This window comes from Meles meles, chromosome X (assembly GCF_922984935.1).
Source record: "Meles meles chromosome X, mMelMel3.1 paternal haplotype, whole genome shotgun sequence".
Taxonomy (NCBI): domain Eukaryota; kingdom Metazoa; phylum Chordata; class Mammalia; order Carnivora; family Mustelidae; genus Meles; species Meles meles.
In genome coordinates, this window is record NC_060087.1 from 94,823,589 (window position 1) to 94,845,831 (window position 22,243).

Sequence of the window (22,243 nt, forward strand, 5' to 3'; positions counted from 1 at the left end):
ATTGATTTTTAGTTTGTATCCATTATGATTAGAAAAGGCATTGTGTATGATTTCAACCTTGTAAAATTTGCTAAGGCTTGCTTTGCTGCCTAACATGTGGTCTATCCTGGAGAATGTTCCACGTACACTTGAAAGAAATGTGTATTCCTCAGTTGCTGGGTGAGGAGTTCCATAAATGTGTTAGCTTTAATGGATCCATAGTGTTGTTTGTGTCCTCCATTTCCTTGCCGATCTTCTCTAAGGTTGTTCAATCCATTATTGAAAGCGAGCTATTAATTAAAGTCTGCCACCATTATTGTGTTGCTGTCAATAGCTCCCTTCACTCTTGTCAGTGTTTGCTTCATACATTTGGGAGCACTGATGAATTGCACCCTTTAAATGAATGAGCTTTTATGGTATGGAAGTCATATTCCAGTAAAGTTATTACTAAAAAGTGGAGTGCAGGGAAGGTTCTGGGTTTGGGGGTATAGGATTTCAGAAAGCATGAGTCTCGTTGCTTTATGAGTCAAGTTTGTTCTTTATTAGACCCCATCACTCTTAGCGCAGTACTGGGTACATAGTAATGGCTCAAGAGATATTTGTCCAGCAGAACTGAATATAGTGTAGCACTCAATTTCTCTCCACTTCAGAGAAGATAGTGATTTTATTAAATAGTTCATGCAAGTTCTTAGATGTTTGTATCTCCTGATCTACAGTATCCTTTTATGGGAATTTTTTATAAATGTTGAGTTGTGTCTAGTCCTTTTTTTTCTCAAACATCATCAATTTTGAATATAAAACAGCACAGGTTATTACTGCTACTTTAATTAATATATTACTGTTTGTTACTTTAATAAAACATTATTAGCCATAAAAATTATAGAAAATACATGAAAATATTGCTCTGATGTTTTGTTTGTCATTGACTGTGGCATTGTAATTTTTAGTATTAAATAAAGGGAAATCAACCACTCAAATTAAATCTTCTCTCTCTCTCTCTTTCTTCCTCTCCCCCAACGCCCATACTCAGGAAGCATTGTGAGTGTTGGTGACCCAAAGAAAAAATACACAAGATTTGAAAAAATAGGTCAAGGGTAAGTGATTGTTATTTAAAATATCAAAAGATACGCACCAGAGATATACATTCAGATTCAATAGCAAGCCTGGGTTATTTCAAGTTCTGCATTCTCAATATTGGTCTTTCTAGTTGACAGACTGACTGTTAATTAATATAGCAAGGGGCGCCTGGGTGGCTCAGTGGTTTAAAGCCTCTGCCTTCAGTTCAGGTCATGATCCCAGGGTCCTGGGATCAAGCACTGCATAGGGCTCCCTGCTCAGCAGGAAGCCTACTTCCTCCTCTCTCTCTGCTTGCCTCTCCTCCTACTTGTAATTTCTGTCTGTCAAATAAATAAATAAAATCTTTTAAAAAAATATAGCAAGACATCTTGCTGGAATCTGCATTAATGTTGGGCTGAGAGCTATTTGTTTTGGGACATTTGAATCCCATAGAGTTAGAAGATTCAAACTGATTTCTCTGGAAAAGCAGTAGGGTTATAGAAACCTCTGACTCATATGAAAACTCCTTTTATCCCTGTGCCCCTTACATCTGTATGGATATTAGGCTTCCGATCCTGTTTCATTGTCAAACTGTACAGTGATAGAGTGGGGGCCGAAGAACTCTTTACCTAATAGTCCAGAGGGGGGCAGAGTTGACTCTGCAAGTAAAGAGGAAACAGATTAACAATCCCTAAAGGAGATGGAGTACAGCATTTTCACTTAGCATGCTTATTAAGAATAAAGATCCCCAGGCCTGGCTGTCAGAGATTTGATTCAGAAGTCTGGAGTGGGGACTTAGGAATCTGAACTTTGGGAAAGATCCTCAGAAATCCTGATCCTCACCTAGAAAAGAGAACCACAGGACCAGATCATTCACTAGAGCTAAAGGTGGGGGTCATTTGTTCTCTAAGTCAACTGTAATTAGGTATGTTTCTCAGATCCTAGTGTGAAACTAAGAGTGGGCTACAATGTTTGAAGCAGGGAAATGTTTTGTTTAAAGTCAAAGGAAGTATTCTTAAGAGGTATCCTTAAATGGGGAAGGAGACAAGGTACTTAGATGCGTCAACTACCGTATGCCAGGAACAAGATGGCACCGCAGAGGTCTCCTGGCCGAAAAGGAAGGGATACAGCTAATGTGCCTACAGAATTATGCTAGCCCTTCAGTGAGTGGAGTCTATTTTCAGATAAGGGAATGGACAGTTTCTTCTTCGGGTAATTCACTGCTTTTCCTTGAATTCTTAGGTTCAGAAAATTGTATGTTGTACATAAGCTTGACAATTTTTCATGATTTTTATTTTTTATTTATTTTCCCCCTTTAGCTTCTGTACTAAAGTTTCTTTTGAAATCACCAACTTATCTCAGAAATAAGGGAAAGCATTCATTAGATATTTTGGCTAGGGGGTAAGGGTCTTGTGGCACTTGTGGGGAATGTGCTGGTTTCTTTCTTATGATAAGAAAACCAGAAGAGGGAGGCAAAAACTCAGGCAGAAACAGATGGCCAAGTTTCTTCTTCCAGTGGAAACCATAATGCTGTTGCATTTGAAGTTTTTAGGGTTAAAATATTTGTGCTTTTGCTTTTGCTTTGTTATTTGATATCACTGGTATTCTTACTTGCTCATGGAGGAAAAAAGAAGAGTTTTATAGTCTCTAGGGACCACTGTCACCTAACCAGTCAAATAGTATTTCTGCCAATTGCTCTAGACCTATGCTATCTAAACAGAACTTTCTGTGATGATGGAGATGTTCTCCCAATAGCCAGTAGTACAGGTGGCAGTGGAGCACTTGAAATGTGTCTGAGGCAAATGGGAAACTATATGTATTTAATTTATTTGTTTGTCACATATTTATTGAGTGCCAACTGTGTGCCAGATACTTTTCTAAGGGCTGGAGAGACAGAGATAGGTAATGATGTGGGCCCACAAAGAACTTAAATTTTATAGTAGTAAATGCTTGATAGAGGGATACATTCATTAGCATACAGGGAACACACTGAGACAAGTCTCCCTCACCTGAGTGCAGGGCAGGGCTGGCTTTTGTAGCCATTATTTCCCACCTGGAATTTTCCTTCTTAACTTCTGGTGAGCTGGTTGTTTTACTTAATTAAGGAAGCCATACCTTCTCCAGTCCGTATACACATACACTTCAAATTGCTTTCTTGATGCTCAAAAGGTAAATACCTCAAGGCCAGTTAAAACACAGTATTCAGGGAGCTTAGAAAGCAAAACTTGCCTTTCAGATTTTGTTGTAATCTGGTTGGGTTTTGGTGGAGCTAATAATTGGAATGGATACACAATCCACAGAGAAGCTGCATTTCAGGTCATTGCCATCCAGTATGGTAACCATGTGACCATTGAGCACTTGAGGTGTGGCTAGTCCAAATTGAGATATGCTACAAGTCTAAAATATCCACTGATTTCAAAAACTTAGGAGGAAAAAATGGTACAAAATATCTCAATAAATTAGATACTGGTTAGGTGTTGAAGTGGTATTTTACATGCATAAAATGTAGTATTTTGTATTTACACACCCACAGTGTGTTATCAAAATTAATTTTATCTTTTAATCTTTATAGAGTATAGCTCCCACCCCCCAAATTTAAAACAGGCTCTCCTTCTATTTCTAAAGGCCAGGGCTGCTTTAGTTGTAGGTCTAAATGGGAGTTATTTGTTTATTTTTTCAAGGGAGAGGGGGAGCGGGCTATGGACATTGGGGAGGGGAGGCGAACCATAAGAGACTATGGACTCTGAAAAACAACCTGAGGGTTTTGAAGGGTCCGGGGTGGGAGGTTGGGGGAACAGGTGGTGGGTGATGGGGAGGGCACGTTTTGCATGGAGCACTGGGTGTTGTGCAAAAAGAATGAATACTGTTACGCTGAAAAAATAAAAAAAAAAAAATAGGTTTGTTTCAGGAGTTGTTTTTTTGGGGAGTGGGAAGTGAAAGATGTTACAATTTTGCTTTGATTATTTTTTCCCACTAAGACCCAACTGAGCCAAAAATAGCATTGAATTTAAAAAAGAAAAAAGTACGAAATAGTTTCAAATATCTCCCAGATACCAGGTAATGAAGCAAGACTGATTTCTCCAAGGACAAAGATTAGGCCGCCAAGCAACTTTGCATACCAAAGAGATTTCCCCTCCTGGTTATTTATGCCTCTGACGTCTGAAGGTGCAAAAGGAAAGTTCTGTGTTTCTCCATAACTCTGTAAAACCTTTATAATCTAAATTGAAAAGTCAAAGCAGAAATCCTGCCTGCCACTGTTGAAAGGTCTGTTTTAAATTCTCAGCTAGTTCATCATTTAAAAGAATGTTGAAACCAGTAGATAGTTCACTCATATGCCCAGTTCAGCTTTTAAATAAGTCCTTAGAGGGTAGGGAGTCAGTCTATCTTATTCCTCCCTTTGTCTCCCTTGGTATCTGTCACAGGGCTTTTGTGCTTAGTAGCCCCCCACTCTAAAAAACAAAGGAAACTATTTTGTACAATTTCAGCCAAGAGCAAGAGTTTACTTGGACAAAATCAAAGACCTACAGAGCTTCTCCTGTCTGCTTCTCCCATATTCTGGATCTGTTTTTGCCTTAGTAAATATTTGTGAAACAAACAAGAAAATGTTTATCTTTCTAGCTCTCCTTCTCCTGTCTGTCTTTTCGTGTGTATATATCTGCCTGTTTTGTGCTTTCTGTACTATTTCCCTATCTCCCTCTTTCTCTTTCTTGATGTGTCTTCATCTCTTTGTTCTCATAATAACTTGATCTGATGCCTTATCTCTTGGGCACTTGTGGGTGCTACACGGCTGTCTTTTTCATTTGTGTTGGCTTCATCTTGTACTGACCATTTTCGCACATACACTCAACCCAAATGGTAGTAATATAAAATCAAGATGGGATTGGGAGGGAGACAAACCATAAATGACTCTTAATCTCACAAAACAAACTGGGGGTTGCTGGGGGGAGGTGGGATTGGGAGAGGGGGAGCGGGCTATGGACATTGGGGAGGGGAGGCGAACCATAAGAGACTATGGACTCTGAAAAACAACCTGAGGGTTTTGAAGGGTCAGGGGTGGGAGGTTGGGGGAACAGGTGGTGGGTAATGGGGAGGGCACGTTTTGCATGGAGCACTGGGTGTTGTGCAAAAAGAATGAATACTGTTACGCTGAAAAAATAAATAAAAAAAATAAATAAATAAATAAATAAAATCAAGATGTACTTCTAAAGAGCTTTTAAGATATAATCTAGTAACTGAAATCTACTTACTCACTGTGATTTTAGCTTGTATTTAATTTACTAATTTTGGTTTTACGTTTTTGTAGATTTTTGCTCTGTTCTTAATTTCTAAAGTCATTGAGCAAAATATTGATTTATTTCTCTGTAGACCAAAAAATGAAAACCACTTAACTTCATTTTCCTTTTACTTAAATTGCTCTCAATGGATTTTTCCATGAATTAGTGGCCTAAGTTAGACAAACTCGTCTCTGCTCTCAGTGTATAGAGTTTGTATTTCCTTTTCATTAAGTCTGGGTGTTTTTTATTGTTTTGCTTTACCTATTATGATGGTGAAATTCAAGCCAGTGTCTGTAATCATTTGGTGCTAGGAATAATCAGTCCCCGTATTCCATTTTCAGCTTCAGGGAGCACAGCAGCTTACTCTTAGGAGCCCAATTTGAGAAGAACCTCTCCATTAATCACCCTCATCTACTTGGAAAACTAAATTTTTCCAGTATGAGTTTTTGCCATCCCAGCGTTCAGGCCCGTGGCCAGAGAATTGGCCTCCATCTTCCATAAATCAAGATCAGAATTGCATGTCTAATCATTTGAGGCCATCGCTGAGAGTGAAGGCTAAAAATGACATTATTTCACCAGGTTTCTGTGAAAAGGCTTCTATAATTGGCCACCGAATCTAGATATTTTGAGCAGATGTATGTAAAGTTTAAAAAAAGGAAAGGAAGAAAGAAAAAAGACCTGGCATCCTCCAAATTATCATTAACAGCATGCGTTTGTCAGAAATTATCTGGCAATGCCTGGAATTCTTGCAGAATTCTCACAGAAGCAGTAGCCGTGTGATTACAAAGGGCTGAGTTTACTAACATCAGCAGCTGGCCTTACTAATTTCTCATTAATATATGTGAATTCATTTTTAAAGCCTTTTCTTACATGAGAATGCGCTGAAAAACAGACCCCTTTTCTCTTTCGCTTTCATGTTTGCTCTCTCTTCAACATTGTAATAGACAAGTATTTTTGAGGATGCAACTCGGAGATGGTTTGGATCCTATTTAATGAATGACTTACTTAATTTGGTGAAGTTGAAGTTTTCCTGAGTGAATGCTACGTTTAATGCACCTAACACAGCTTCGTCATTAAGAACCAGGTTCTGAGAGTCACAGTGACCTCTAGGCTCACAGTCTTTCAGAACATCCGACAGGGAGAGAAGGAAAGTTGTATCAAGAAATAAACTGGGACTCTTCCCCCTCTTCCCCCCACAAAGGCATGTACTTTAATTAATTTCTTAGAGTGTCTGTTTTCTCATCCATAGTAAGCAGAAAATACATACCTCATCAGGTTGGGGGAAGTGAAGGAGGGGAGGCATTTTAAGTGCTTAGCACAACATGGCACATAGTGAAGGGCTCAGTACTAAGTATCATTAGAAGTGAAAGACACCCACAGTTATTATTCTGTTGAGCAGAATAGGGCAGGTAGCATGACATAATTACAAGAGCCACGGGGATGGAGAGAGAGGAGGGACAGATAATTTAGAGCCAGGGAGAGAGTAAAATGAAGGATCCTTAGAGAAGAGTGCCTTTGAATTGTGACTTGAGAAAGTGTAGGCTTTAACATGGGGGGATTATGGGCAGTTTCGCTGGAAGGAAACCAAAGGAACACTGGATTATGACTCTAGTTTGTATTTGCTTTGGTATCCCTAGGGCCCGCAACAGTGTCTGGCATAAAGGAAATCCTTAACAACTATCTGATGAATGAATATCAGAAAGACCAGAAGATTATCACAGGGTCCTGGGATCAAGCTCCCTGCTTAGCAGAGAGTCTGCTTCTCCCTCTCCCTCTATCTGCCACTCTGCTTGCTTGCTTGTGCTCTCTCTCTATCTCTCTGTCAAATAAATGAATAAATATTATCTTTAAAAGACAGACAGAGAGAGAGAGAGAGAAACAAAGACCAGAAGAGTGAAATCAGGGGTACCGGTCTTACGGACTAACCTCCAGTTTGGCAGAGGACTTAACAGGAAATAATGCTAAAAAAGATCTGTCGGGACTATGTCATGAAACATAGTGAGAGATGCAAGCTGCACTGTAATTTTTATTTGTATGATTTTTTTCTAAGTAGGTAATATTTGGGCATGGTGTAACCAGGAGGTTCACAGGAGTAGACAGTGAAAAGTAAATGTCCCTCCAAGCCTTGTGCCTTAGTCTCCTTGTTATCTTGTACAAAAGAAAGCTCCAGAAAGGATATGTTATGGGTTTCTTAGGTTAAACTACCATGTGTTCTCTGCACACGCAGGCACACATGCACACACATGCCACATGTGTGAATATGAGGTCACACAATGTAATTTTTAAAACAGGTTTTTTACTTATCTGAATATGTAAACTCTTAGGTACACAAATGGTGAATGTCTATTTCTGATATTTAACTTGTTAATCACTCTCATTTATATATTTAAAGCCACATTATATAATGTGTGCATTGGGAGAAATTTTTCTACTCTCACATTTCATGAGGAGCATAATTCAAAATCTTCCTATGCATCTTTAATATCACTGTTTTTGTAACCATTAGAGCCCCCTTTTGAAACATCCAGTAGTTATCCAAGTAGACCATCTGAATTTCATCTAACATCTTTAGATATAAATATTTTTCAATCCATATATTATATTCACATATATTTTTAATATTTTTGAATCCACATATTATTCTGTCCCTGGATATTTTATTTCTGGTTGCAGTTACCCATTCTTATAATATTAAGATGATTGCTTTATGAATCTGTTTTATAGGTGTATATTTACATCTTCACAATATAACTCTCTCCTCTATCACTTTTTAAAATTTCTGTTACAAATTTTCAAACGTACACAAGAGTAGAGAGAATGATACAGAATTGTGTTATTCTTATCACCCAGGTTCAACATTGATCAATATTTTAATATAATTATTATACCATAATAACACCTACAAAATTCAACAGTGACTTGATATTATCTATTATCAGTGTTCCCTAGTTGTCTCAAAAATGCATTATAGTTGATTCCTTCAAATCAGCATCCAAAGAAGATCCATATATGGCATTGGGTCATGTCTATTAAATTTCTGTACTCTAAAGCCGTCCCCCTTCTTTTTCCACTACCATTGACTTACTGAAGAAACTAGTCTTTGTCTTGTAGAATGTACCACTTTCTGGATTTGCATGTTAGTTTCATTTGATGTCATGTAAGTTGCTTCTCTATTCCCTGTATTTGGGAATGGAAAAAGTTGGTTCTAAAGGCTCAGTAAGATTCAGGTGCAACTTTTGGCAAGATGTCTTCATATGAGTATTTCATATTACATCAGAAGGCACTGCTCATCTCGTTGTGTAGTGCTGAATAGATTGATCAGAAGGTTCAGTGGGGACTCCTCCCTGTCCCCTCCAATGCAAAGTTCCTCATCAGCCTTTCGTCTAATGTTTCATCTATTGATGACTATATTGCCCAAATCAATTATTAAATTAGGGACTAGTAAATAGTGATTTTCTAAAAATTATCTTTTCTAAAAATGACCTCCCACACTTTATTAACTACAGCGCTTTTGCTGAAAAGAACTTTACCTCTCATCCGCTTAAGGTCTTTGGTTACCCTGAAATATAGTTTATATAGGCAAATCAAGATAAATGCTTAAGTTGATAATTGCCAATTTCATTGTTAGGAGTTAACACCCAACTTACTTCCAAAAGTGTCCAAAGAGGGGTGTTTTGATTTTATTCCAAGTGGGGGGAGGAGGCATTCTCTTTATTAAAAAAAAAACTTGTTATAAGTCACAGGTCTTTATATTTTGAGTAGGTTTCAATCAGTTGTATTTGCTGTTGTATTTGATGGTCATACTATCATATCTTGGGCTAACAGGTGCCCTTTTCACTGCATTAATTTCAAAAGTGACCTTCAAAAAGCTTTTTTATGACATCTAACACTTGCAGTTCTGATCATACCTGCAGAAGTAATTTATTTACATCCTATCCAATCCTGACAGATAGTCTCTATGAGCATCCAAAACTGGCATTGACTAAGAATACTTCATCCTAATGTGTCTTTCCTAAATAGTACTTCATGGATAAAAATAAATGAATATGGAGAATTACCATATTGCATGAGAGATTTTATAAGGATTTGAATATAAGGCAATTCCCCTTTTTCCTGAGAAAGAAATTGGCAGGGGTCGGGTGGGGAGGAGGAATACCTTACCTTATTTATTTGGGCACATATATTGTATATGTACCTTGTATTTGGGCAATTGTACCATCTCCAGGTATGTGTGTATTTGTGTGTGTCTGTGTGTCTGTGTCATAACTCTATTTTTAAGATGAGTAACATACTATAAATCTCCCATTTTGTTATTTGCCTATAAATCTCCCATTTCGTTATTTGCCTGTGTCTAAGAGATGACTCTCTATCAGTACCTCTTTCTTTTAACAGATGAAGTGTTTTTTTGTTTGTTTGGGTGGATCATAATGTATTTAATCAGGCCCACATTGATACACATTTAGTTTCTTTCCAATATTTAGCTGGCATGAACAGGGCTTCAGTGGAGATCTTTACAAACAAACCACTTCATACATGTGCAAATTGATCATTAGGTTAAACTGCTGAAAGTGGAATTGTTACATGAAAGGATATGGGCATTTTTAATGTCCAAGTTGCCCTCCATAGAGGTTGTTCCACTTGACATTGCCTGCTAACAGTGCGTGGGAATGCCTGTTTGCCCACACCCTAATGGAAACAGCTGTCTTCATTTATTTGGGATTCTATGACTATACTAAAAAGTCATCACCATGCTGATTTTCAGAAGGGAAAATATTTACAACCAGAGGGTTTTGAAGGGGCAGGGGGGTGGGAGGTTGAGGAAGCAGGTGGTGGGTAATAGGGAGGGCACGTACTGCATGGAGCACTGGGTGTGATGCCAAAACAATGAACACTGTTATGCTGTAAATAAACAAATAAACAAACAAACAAAAAAAGAACCCTGAATCCTGAAACCTAACAAGAAATTATATGGTAAACAAAAGGCTCTCCTGAAGGATCTCTTGGTCAACATAGTCCATGGGTGTGTTATGCCCAAGTATCTTGGTTGTATGTCGCATTTCTTCATAGATTAGACCAACCGTATGGCTAAATTTGTCAGAAATGACAAGTGGGAGCATTTCTTGAAATCTTTTTTCCTCCTGCACTTAAAGATAACATGTTTAGCCAAAGGCATTTTGTTTACCATCTGGATCTTTGCCAATCATATAATTCTATGGAATGATGATATGATCAATCCATCCAAAATTGTGGACAAATTTTTTTTGCAAACCTTCAGTCCCTGTCCTCTAAATTAGTTTTAGCTTTCAGGCTTGAGAAATTAAATCTATCCTGTTAGGTATTTTTCAGACTTCTCTTGGCTACTCAGTGAAGAGCCCTCTTCTTATGGCAACATGAAGTTCCCATATTGAAGATGAATAGTTTTGAAACTGGTTTCTTAAAGGGCTTGATGAATAACCGTTTGTTTAGAGAACCCGATAAAGCAGTGTACAGCATGGAACTCAGGGGAAAGTGCTGAGAATAAAACCTCTGACTCGTTTCTCTTTGTTCAAGAAACTATGGGCAAGAGCAGAAGTGGTGTGTAGTGTGCTCACAGCGGTGATGCTTCGAGTGGGACCACCCACCCCAAAAGTATTTGCTTCCTCATCAGATCTTATTTTGGGCCATATAAGGTAGAGCACTCCTACAAGGCACTAATATAACCATAAGGAGCCAGCTCTTCCGTTTTCTGACTCAGTTAAGCTTGCTCATGTGGCCAAGAGTAGTTCTTTGTTCTACTTAATGCTTTTACATGCACTGGGCTGTGTACCATCCCTTGCGAAGAAAGATGGTGCCACTCAATCAACCACCATTAGCAGAGTTTGGTTTTTGTTTTTTCAAGCCATAGTAATGACCTTGTATTAAGCTCCCTGCCCCCCACCCCGCCCATTGCCTGTCTAGGCCTTCTTGGAACCAGTGGCACACACTGTGAAGAGCTGCTTAGACTTCATGTTGGAGTGAGTCGTTGAGTTATCTGGCCTTTCCAGGGATTAAGGCCTATAACCATGGCCTCATTATCAAGGGACTCTAGCCCACTGAGCTCCCTGGCCCCACACCCATAACATGTTAGAGCTCTCTTTAAAATCAGAGCACCCTGGACACCCTGGGGCAAGTCATGCCCTAGCTAAAGAATAGAAAATCCTGTGTTCCGATTTATCATCCCAGTAATTAAAGACAGTACCACATCCTGGTACTTTGAGAACATGCTTTTTACATAATATTATTATTTGTTTTAATTTAGTGATACATTTTTTAAGAGGCAGATTACATAAGAAGGAAACCCTGGGGCGCTCTCTGAAAGGTTATTGCTTGCAGAGGACACTGTCCATCACCTTTCCTGAAGCCCAGAGGGCATAAGCCCCAACAAGGCAAATAGAGGCATGGTAGTATTGGATGATATGATATCCAGGTACCTTTATGTCAGGTGCATTAATATAGCAAGATAGTATATCTTGTGATATAGCAAGTAGTAACCATATCTTAAATACTCAGCAGAACATAAAGTCCAGTCCTAGGAACTAGTCTACTCTTGGCCACATGAGCAAGCTTAACTGAGTCAGAAAACAAAGATCCACCTCCTGATGATCAAAGGAGGCAACCGGACCATGTCCAGGGACAAAATAAATGCCTTACCAAGGGGCAAGTGGACTAAGTTAAGCAGGAAATGAGAGGCCAGAGCAATATTTCAGGGAGGCACTTTATAGTGCAGTAGATACAAACGTGGGCATCTGGAAGTGCCATACTTGCACTTAGCATTGATGTAAAAAATGATAAAGGTCTGTAATGGAACATGACATGGTTAAGTGCACGGGCTGTGGAGTCAGACTCATGCGGTTTTGAGTTCAGCTGCTGACAAATTGTGTATCCTTGGGCAGGCTAATTTCCCACATCCCGCTTCCAGTGTCTTCATTTGTCAAATTGTATAGGGCAACCAGTAAGTGAGCTCACCCATTTAGAGAGGACATACGGGAAGGAAGTTATGTCCATAAATGAGACAGCCTCTTCTATCAGCAGCAGAAGAAGAAAGAGTAGATCTAAAACACAGCCATCCTCAATGTGGATTAAATCCCTGACTGTGACCTCATCAGCACCAGACTGATGCTTAGAAAAACTTAAATGTGAATACTGCCCCATCCCTTCTGACTTCCTCAAACTTATTACCACAAGGCTCTCCTTTGGACTTCACAGAGCCCTCCAGTCCTCTCGTCCTCTTCCCTTTTCTCTCAGCCTGTGAGCTTCCTCCTCGCCTCACTTGCCTGCTTTCTTTCCCTCCTATAATCTACTTCGATGCTGAAATCAGAGTGATTTATAGAAAGTGTAAGTTTTACCGTATTGCTGCCTTGGCAACTACTCATTATCATGGCTTGACATTGGCTTTTAGCAGGAAACATCAAAACCTGATGAAGATTGCTGATAATTAAACGGGCTTGTCTTGGGAGGAAAAGGGAGAAATAGTGAATTGTTTCTTTCTTTCTAGACCCTTTAGGCTAGATGCCAGTGTTTCCATTCGAGTATTAAGTGCTTGGCCAGGTCAAGAAGAAATTGTTGATAAAGCATCTAATGTGATGCCAAGAACCCAGCAGTACTCATCATGCTGTAATTGATGATGAGTTGAGCAATCTCTTGGTTTAATATTCTTGAACCGTAGCATAGGTCGGCTGAAATATCTCTTGCTCAAAATTAGGAGGCTTTGTTACTTACTAGCTGTGTGAACTTGGGGCACATTCCCCCTCTTCTCTTGGCTTCAGATGTCTCATCTGTAATGAGGTTAAACTGGATGATCTCTGTTTTTCCTGGAGTCCCGATAAGGCATTTCTTTATACCATCAGAGTGACTGAGGTCTGGAATAAACAAAATCCCCATTGTAAACAAGTGTTCTCCCCCACAGCAATCTATCTTCAATAGAACTGGAATGGAGAGATAATAGAGATCCATATAATTAAGTGGTACAAAAATCAAATCAACAACGTTGACCGTTTTGGCACACCAGCCCAATCTACTAGAGAAATTGGGAGTTTTAACTTTCATATTTTTGAGTTTGATTCCTGCCATCCTTATGTCCTAAAATGCTGCATGATACTGACCTTTTTAATTAAAGTCATTGATTAATTTTGTAAAGATAGTCATTAAGATCCTTTGACATATCCCAGGCAGTCACAAGGCCCAGTTTTGGGGGAATCAATGTGACATGTTGTTGGCTCAAAGATTATTTCTTTAGAAGTAGACACCACTGTGTTTCACTTATTACAAGGAGAGGGTTTCCCAGCTTCACCACCAAGGATCTTTTCAATTATTTGTCTTTATGGATTCTGGGTTATGAATAATTACAACTATTAAGCTATATTTATTAAATAATAGCTTATTTCTCAAACTCAGTGAAGCAAAGAGTGTTTAACCACTACTTGGAGCTTCTGATCAGTGAGCTATGCCATGTAATCAAAAGTTGGTATCATTCTGGCTAAAAAGAAATGTATGTGGTATTTTAATTAGCTCTGCCTTAGGTAAATGTAAAACTTCTGTTAAGAATTTGGAAATCAAGTATCTTGGAAACTTCCAGATGCTTAAAAGAGATTCCTGGTGAGCCACAGACTACAGTTTGGGAGCTTAGTGCATATATTAGGGAACAATCAACCCAATAATACTTATGGTTATACAAGTTATTATTAAGGGTGACTGTTCCATAATATATGCATTAACCTCTCAAATTATAGTCTGTGGATGATGATGATGATGGTTGTTATTGCTAATGTGTATTGGCAATGTGTATACCAGAACAGGCTTTAACCACTGTATGCATTTAATCCTTTATTCCTGAGCCACAGAGACGTAAAATTACTTACCCAGGGTCACACAACTAGGAACTCATAGGATTTGAACCCTGGAAGGTTTGAGGAGTTGGGGTTGAGGACTACTGTTCATATAACCTATTAGTGGACAAAGAGTGCTTTGGTAAATGAATAAGAGAAGGACAGGCATTGACAGTTATCTTAAATTGTTAGAATATGAGAAGGAGTCAGAGCTGTGGTGCAGAGAAACATTTGAGGTTGAGACAGTGTTGGAGACAGTGTGCTCTGCAGGTTAGTTCCCAAGTTTGTGCATTTGAGCTGAGGATTGTGTGAAGGCTAGAAGTTGGACCAACCAGTACCTTGTTGGTCAGAGTGGTGAATTCCAAGTGCCTAACCTGTTTGGTTGGGGCGGGGGAGGTAGGAAGTGGAGTAGAGGATGATATCACCATTTTAAGGTTAGGAATAAGAGTTGAAGAAGGAGGAAATGGCTCCCACTAGACAATTACATATATGTGATAAGGCAGGAGAAGGGAGAGTGAGGAGAAAAGCTAATTTTTGAGTTAATAACTCATGTTCTACTAGAATTTCAGGGCCTTTAAACCTTTGTGGAGTAGGGATTTGTGGCAATTCTGTACCACAGAATGTCACAAAACCCAGGATATTGGGATTCCAGGGTTAGGACTCTAGCAGTTCAAGACAATGAAATGCTGAGGGATGTTGGGGGCCATAAACCCAAGGATTTGAAAGGTAAATCTCTGGAGATGTTAAACACTAATCCTCTCTGCACTCCAAGCCAATCACAGTTTTAGCCCCTGGGACAGTGGAATTGGGATTGGCGGTTGGGGACGGGGCAGGGGATGATTAAGGGGGAAGCCACTGAAGCAGGAATTTGGGGCCTACCTCCCTAGCTTTAACTGGAGCAGCTGCCATTTTATATGGAGGGTTTTTATATATGGTCTTTTTCAATAAAGATATTCCAAGCTGAAAGAAAAAAGCAAAACCACTAGGGGAAAGAAGAGGATGTGGAACCTCTAAAAGGTGACCCCTTTGGCTTTTAGCCTTTTTGAAAAGAGGAACAGACATGATCAAGGATGTTTGACTGGGAGATTGGGAAGGACCAACTAACACCTAGTAAATTAGGCATTCTCTACCAAGAAACTGGTACAGCAGCAGCAACAAATGATAATAGCATTTCCCATGTTGATTCTCAGCTCAGATCTGGGCCCAGGGCTAAATTCTACATAGATTGTGCCATTTGATTCTCTGAAATCCCGTGAGGCAGATGCTACTATCTCATTTTGCAGATACTGTCTCTTTTTCAGCAGCTGACAGAAATGTATGAGTGGCCTACATATATAAGAATACACCAAGTTAAAGCAGTTAAGAATCTAATTCTGCAGAATTAGACAGTTGCAGCTGAAGCACACGTGGGGTCCAGTTATCTGTTCCTTTGAGTCCAGGAGATCCTGAGTTCAAAAGGACCAATCAGGAATGTCTGAGAGCTTATTCCAAGCAAGAAGTGTTTTATGTTGATTTAAGTAGAAGATGACACATTTCCCTCACAGAAAGGAAAGGTTTTATTGCAATCGCATGTTTGCTTGAAAAGACTTTTATTAATTTGTTCATTCAGCAAATACTTAACGAGCCCCAACCACATGCTCTGAGCCCAGAATCTCAAACATACAAAATTGGCAAGCTGATTTGTTTAACATACGCTTCAACCCTGAGGAATTCCTGAAACTTGCAAGCCCTGCTTTAGGAGGCACCTATGGAGTGAGGGCGATTTTTTTTTAGTCTAGTTCCAGTGGATATTTAAATACTTATCCAGAACAAAGAAAGCCGTAGAATTTGTAGCTTGTACATCATGAACTTAAAGAACCTTAGAAATCGGGATGCCTGACTGGCTCAGTTGGTAGAGCCTCGGACTTTTGATCTCAGCTTGATCTCAAGCCCCATGTTGGGTGTGGAGCTTATGGAAAAAGCCTTAATTTTTTATTAAAAAAAAAAAGAACCTTAAAATAAAGTGGCCCATGTGCTGTATTTTACCAGTCAGAGAGTCAGACAGACTTAGACTGTAAACTGTTTAACCTAAGGCAGGTCACTTAATCTCTCTGAGCCTCAGTTTCTTCATAGGTAATGTGGGGATAATAGCGGTTGCCTTATAGAAATATGGTAAGGATTACATAAGGTGATTTATATGAAGTTCTCAGTGCAGTGTCTAACACACTCAATATATTTTACTGTTATTGTGATCACTATTTTCTGAGTCGAGGGGATTGAAACCCAACGAGGGGAAGTGACTAGCCCAAGATCACACAACTTGTTGATGTTAGGACAAATATTAGAACTCAGATCTCTTTTAATAGTCAAATATTCCTCATACTGCCCCACTCATTTTGTTCCTTTGGAGCAGGTAATGTAAACTTCCTAGGCTTGTGAGAAATATTTTTCTTCATCCAAGTAGGAGGGAAAAGAATGGCAAAGAAATGGCTGACCTAAGAAAAGAATTCAAGGGGCTCCTGATTGGTTCAGTCAATTAAGCATTCAACTCTTGATTTCAGATCAGGTCATGATCTCAGGGTTATGGGATCGAGCCCCATGTCAGGCTCTGTGCTCAGTGCAGAGTCTGCTTGAGGTTCTCTCTCTCTCCCTCTGCCCACCCCCCAAATAAATAAGCAAATAAATCATTAAATGAACAAAAGAAAGAAAAGAATTCCTGGACCCAGAAAATAAAGTAGCAAGAGATAAATGGAGAGCAAAGGAGAAACAATAGAAGTTGTTTCTAGAAATTTTGGAAGGCAGCTGTGCTCATTACTATACCACCAATGCTGCACACTGTTTCTAGAAATTTTGAATAGCGATGCTGGAGCATTATAATGTCTGATGAATCACAAGGACTCATCTCCATCCTTATACCTTTATTCACCACAAACAGCTCAATGAAATTGACGAGGCCTTTCCTTTTGCTTGGGGATGGAGTTGGGGAGGTGTTTCGGAGTACCTGTGTATTTCACAGAACCTTACTGTGACTTCAGCCTCACCAGACAATTTGTATTCGCACAGCAAAGGACCCATATAATTGAGGTTAGAATGAAGCGTGAGTCCTTCCAAGGCCTAAGAAATTATAGATTTTTAAAGGATGGTGGACTGGAAGGAAACCTTTTAGTAGAAGCTGCTGAAAAGTTTAGAAAAACGGGGGAAAAAAACAGTAAAGCCGTGTTATGTTGTTCATTGCTCTGTGCAGCGACAGCAGTAGGTAAGTATAGCACCGAGTGTGATTGATTTGTTGGGTGAAAATATTCTTTTTTTTAAGATTATTTATTTATTTATTTGAGAGGGAGTACACAGAGGAAAAGGCAGAGGCAGGTTCCCCACTAAGCCGGGAGCCTGATGCGGGGCTTGATCCCAGGACCCTGGGATCATGACTCGAGCTAAAGGCAGACACTTCACTGACTGAGCCACCCAGGCACCCATAGGTGAAAATATTCTTGGGAATTAGAAATATATGGGAAAAAATCCATTCTGTCCATATGCTAAAGGATTGATATATATAGTTGCCTAAGCAAGAGATGATACATTCTTTCCTAAACGGTACTTCAGTTTATTCAGAGGGCTGCAGTTGTTGCAACATCCAGGCTATTTTGCTCAGTTCATTGCTGCAGAAAGTCTGACTAGAGTTCCTAGCCCACCAAAAGGGATTCACTGAAGCTGTCTCAGGTGGAATTACCACAGAAAGGGGTTGTTCTTTTGTTATTTCATCCTTATATCTTAAGCTTGCGGATTTCCCTCTCCTAGAAATAATTACATCTTATTTCAAATAAAATATACAGATAACATTTGGATTGCTTATTCATTTGATAACTTTCACCTTCCCAGGGCATCAGGTACAGTGTACACAGCGCTTGACATTGCCACTGGACAAGAGGTGGGTGCTCACATTCAACCCTGATTTTTACTGTCCTTTCATTCATATCGATCACATCTCTTCTTCTGTCCTGACAGAATGGGTGGCACTGGGTTGACGTGGGACTCGATTTCATCAGTGTCCAAAGTTTCTGAAGTGGGTGATTTGCTCCTGACTGACCAAAGAAAAGAGCACGAGTTTGCGGTGCTAAGAAAGAGCCTAGGAAGATAAAGAATATTTATGCCTTACCCTGTGTACAAAAAACAAAAAAATCAAAACAAAAAAAAACAAAAATCCCAAGCCAATAAATAAATAACCCCCAAACCAACCTCCTCTCCCAAAAAACAATGGCTATGTGTGTGTAATGACTGTAACTCATTCTTGCATTTCAATCATCCTTCAGGTGGCCATAAAGCAGATGAACCTTCAACAGCAGCCCAAAAAGGAATTAATTATTAATGAAATTCTGGTCATGAGGGAAAATAAGAACCCCAATATTGTTAATTATTTAGATAGGTAAGTGTTTTCTCTCATTACATACCAGTTTTCTTTATGCGATGTCATTTGCTTGGCCAAGTATTTTGTTTAGGATCTAGTCATGTAGCAACCCTTCTACAAACACTTCTCAAGTGCTACAGAATAGGGAGCCTCACATCTATTGCTGAACTTTGCCCACCCATCAAACATTAGAAGACACACTTTATGGTCCTGCTTCTAAGCGTGAGCAGTGTGTGTAATTTCCTTTTGAGGATCGTGACTCCGCATTGGCAGGGAATAGACTGTTGCGTACAGGGGAGAGCTGCAGTGTTTTAAACATTTCACCAAGTGTTTGGAGGGAGTGCCGTCTCTGGGTGTCTGAGTGAAGAGGGCTGGCTGCAGCGGCCCCACTTTAATGGGTGCTTTGTGATTAGCTGACAGTGAGGTCTAGGGAATTGAGACTTTAATCTCAAGCCTTTTTCTTGGACCAGGTAATTAATGTCTCTTTCATCAGTGGTATTAGCAGCGGGTTATAAATAGGTGTTTAAAGACAGCGCTAACTCTTCACTTGTGGTTAACATCTGTTTCATTCAATTTCAGTAAGTGTTTGCTTAGCACCACTGTGCTGTGTACTCTGGGGGGATATAAAGGAAATAAGATGAGGTCTCCAACCTCAGTGAGCTTAAAATCTTGCTTTCTGTGTTTTGTGCCAGGTGGACCAGAGAAAGAGGGGGAAGAGGGAAGGGAAAAAAAGGAGTCAAATTTTACAGTCGAAACCTGAGCTTCATAAAGTGCCACTTATGGGTTATCTGCAGTAAAGTGACTCGACTCTGCTTTTTTAATTTTGTAAAAATTGCCTTTGCAAAAAAGAAAAAAATGTAGATTTCTCGGATGCTTTCTTTTTTAATGAGGTAGAGCCTGTGAATATTCATTTTTAATAGGCTTCCCTGGTGACTCTCATGGGCATTGCGGTTGGAGCGCCACTGAATTGAAAGTCTTGCTTCATACTGATGTGGAACTTAGGGCAGGATGGAATCGTTGGGGTCATTCGGTTCACTGTAATTCCTCTCTTGCTGAGCCTGGCTGTTAATGTGCCTTCAAGTGGTTCCAGATGTTTTGAATTGGTCCAGTGGTCAGACTTTGATGACCTTCCTCCCCATGTTTGATCACTTGTTGTGTGTTCTCTCAACAACTACCTACAGAAAATGGGCACTTTGCTACTAACTTCTAATAGGACCAAGACTTCAGCACAGTAAATCCTTTGCAAACATGAGTCTCTTTGATTCCAGTACTGCTCAAAAATAATTCAGTAAAATCAAAAATAATGCTGAGATCTGAATAAATATCTTTTATATATCTCTGTGCCATGGGCCAGTTCAGTCCAAGACATCAACACAATGGCTCAAGTTACCAAAATGGCTAGTCACTGATCCTATTCAATGAAAGTAGCTTTTACAGTGGAATGACTGCCAGTAATCAGTCACCAGAGGACTTCTGGTTCATGTCCTTCCTCCATGGCACATAGTGAGATCTGATGATCCTTTGATTTTCCTGCATATTCTCTTGTAATGCTAGGGAAGTTTCCTCTTATCCCAGTCATTGGTATTTTCCTCCCATTATAGAATATGGCCAAATGCAGACACTACCTGTAAACTACCTTCTTAATGGGAATATAGACAAGTCCCCACTTCCTTAGGCCTGAGTCAATGTCTTTTTCTTCTCTTCTTGTAGCTACTTAGTGGGTGATGAATTATGGGTAGTCATGGAGTACTTGGCTGGTGGCTCTCTGACTGATGTGGTCACAGAGACCTGTATGGATGAAGGCCAGATAGCAGCTGTCTGCAGAGAGGTAAGAAAATAGAGCGTTTCTAGCTGAGGAGATCACCAGAACTGGCAGCTCTTTATCTCTGATTATCCAGAATGCGTTTAACCCCAAAGTAACAATAGCACATCTTTTCTATGAAAAAAAAAAAAAAGAAAGAAAATGGAAGCCTAACTTCAATTCAGATCCTTTCCTAATAGCACTTTCCTTCCCCTCTCTTCCCTGACTGTTGTGTATTTTAGTCCCTTTGCTCTGGATTTTTTGAGCTCTATTACGCCATTTCCAAAGTGCCGTATCTAAGCCTGCATGCTATAGTTTCAGCGAGCCCGGGAAACAGTAATGGTGGCATGGAAGTTCTTCCTGATTTGGGAGGATTTTTACATGATAATCACTTTGTCCTGCATATACAATGGGAAGCCTTGTAAAATATAAACCATTACAACCCTATCATTTTCGAGAAGGCAATTTAAGCAAGATTCTCCCTCAGCCCAGACAGTAGTTGCTTTCCCAGTACAATCTGGATGTCTCCCAAAACCCTCCAGTGGGTCTGAGTGTCTGCCTCTCATCCCATAACAGTGTCATATCCCTAGTTTCATTCAAAACTGAGGACATTTTCTTATAATTTTCTCAGTACTTAAAAAAACACTCCTTTTTGGAATCCCATCTTGGGCCTGACCATCTACCCCATTCATTGTGGTGAGGCTGTCTGCAGACACAAGTAGGAACTCTGACTCACTGAAACTTGAAAACCTGTGACAGGAAGACAAAACCAAATAACTGCAGCTAGTCTTTGTTCTTTATTTTCAGTTGTTCACTTAAATTTCTTCCTGCCTTACTCTCCTCTGGTCCCCATTTCCTCCTGCCCCAGCATGTAGATGTATCCACCAAACATAAGTATTTTCTATTCATGCAATGAATCAAACTTTTAATATATGGGAGACCCTTCCACCCTGACCTTGTAGTTTCCATGTTGCACGATGCAAAGCCACTTCCCAACAAGTGACTATAGCTACTTCATAACCTAGACATGGTTCCCAACCATGACTGTCCATCAGAGGTAGCTCGGGGCCCTCATTTTCAATGCCGATTCCTGGGTCCCTCTTCCGGCCTCCTGAATCAAATCCTGTGGAGGCAGAGTCTTACTGTGCCTATGTAGGACCAAGCCAAATCCACACCCTCCAGATGACTAGGTCAAAGTATGATTCTTAATTGGCTAGTCTGGCTGTATTAAGGATTTACCGCTATTTATCACATCCCCACTCTTCATGTCCTAGTCCGACTTGGGAGCTTTTATAATGTGTAATGCTAACTTATAGCATTGATCTAAATGGGAACGTGACTTCAAACTGGTAAGACAACAGTAATCTATTTCACTTGACAATGTAAAATTATACCTTTGCCCCATATTTATCTAAAAAATGCAACTTACCTGGTTTTAAATTCTTTGTGATATAATTAGAACTTGCTTTTCTGATCCAATAGTGCCTCCAAGCGCTGGACTTTTTACACTCAAACCAAGTGATCCACAGAGACATAAAGAGTGACAATATTCTTCTTGGGATGGATGGCTCTGTTAAACTGAGTAGGTATTTTTGTTCAGATGGTATTTTAAAGAGTATCAGGGGATTTCTGCTTGTTTCCTGTCTGAGAAGAAAGTGGCTATTGAATGTGATGGGTTTGAAAGCATTTAGAGCCCCGTTTGAAGTAAAGAATTTTTTTTCTAATGCCATGTTCCTGTAGATCATACCCAGATTCTGAGGGTTTAACATTCAGAATTTCTCGGGTCTTCCATCTGCTAGATGACAAATACCCAACTAAAAAACTGAAAGATCCTGTATGTTGGAGGGGGACAGTAATGGGGAGGGAACCAGACTGAGGACTAGTAAAAATGACATCACGTTAATCAGTT

General features: G+C 39.6%; 1 protein-coding gene across 10 annotated transcripts in view; it reads left to right on the forward strand.

The window, feature by feature from the left end:
• Positions 1-22,243, forward strand: part of PAK3 (p21 (RAC1) activated kinase 3) — a 242,280-nt gene that overhangs the window by 200,305 nt on the left and 19,732 nt on the right. For all 10 annotated transcript variants that reach the window (XM_045995443.1, XM_045995444.1, XM_045995446.1 and 7 more), the window contains 5 exons: positions 1,010-1,073; positions 18,008-18,056; positions 18,439-18,551; positions 20,244-20,361; positions 21,817-21,916. In XM_045995443.1, the coding sequence (XP_045851399.1) occupies positions 1,010-1,073; positions 18,008-18,056; positions 18,439-18,551; positions 20,244-20,361; positions 21,817-21,916 (444 nt within the window). The remainder of the gene's footprint in view (positions 1-1,009; positions 1,074-18,007; positions 18,057-18,438; positions 18,552-20,243; positions 20,362-21,816; positions 21,917-22,243) is intronic.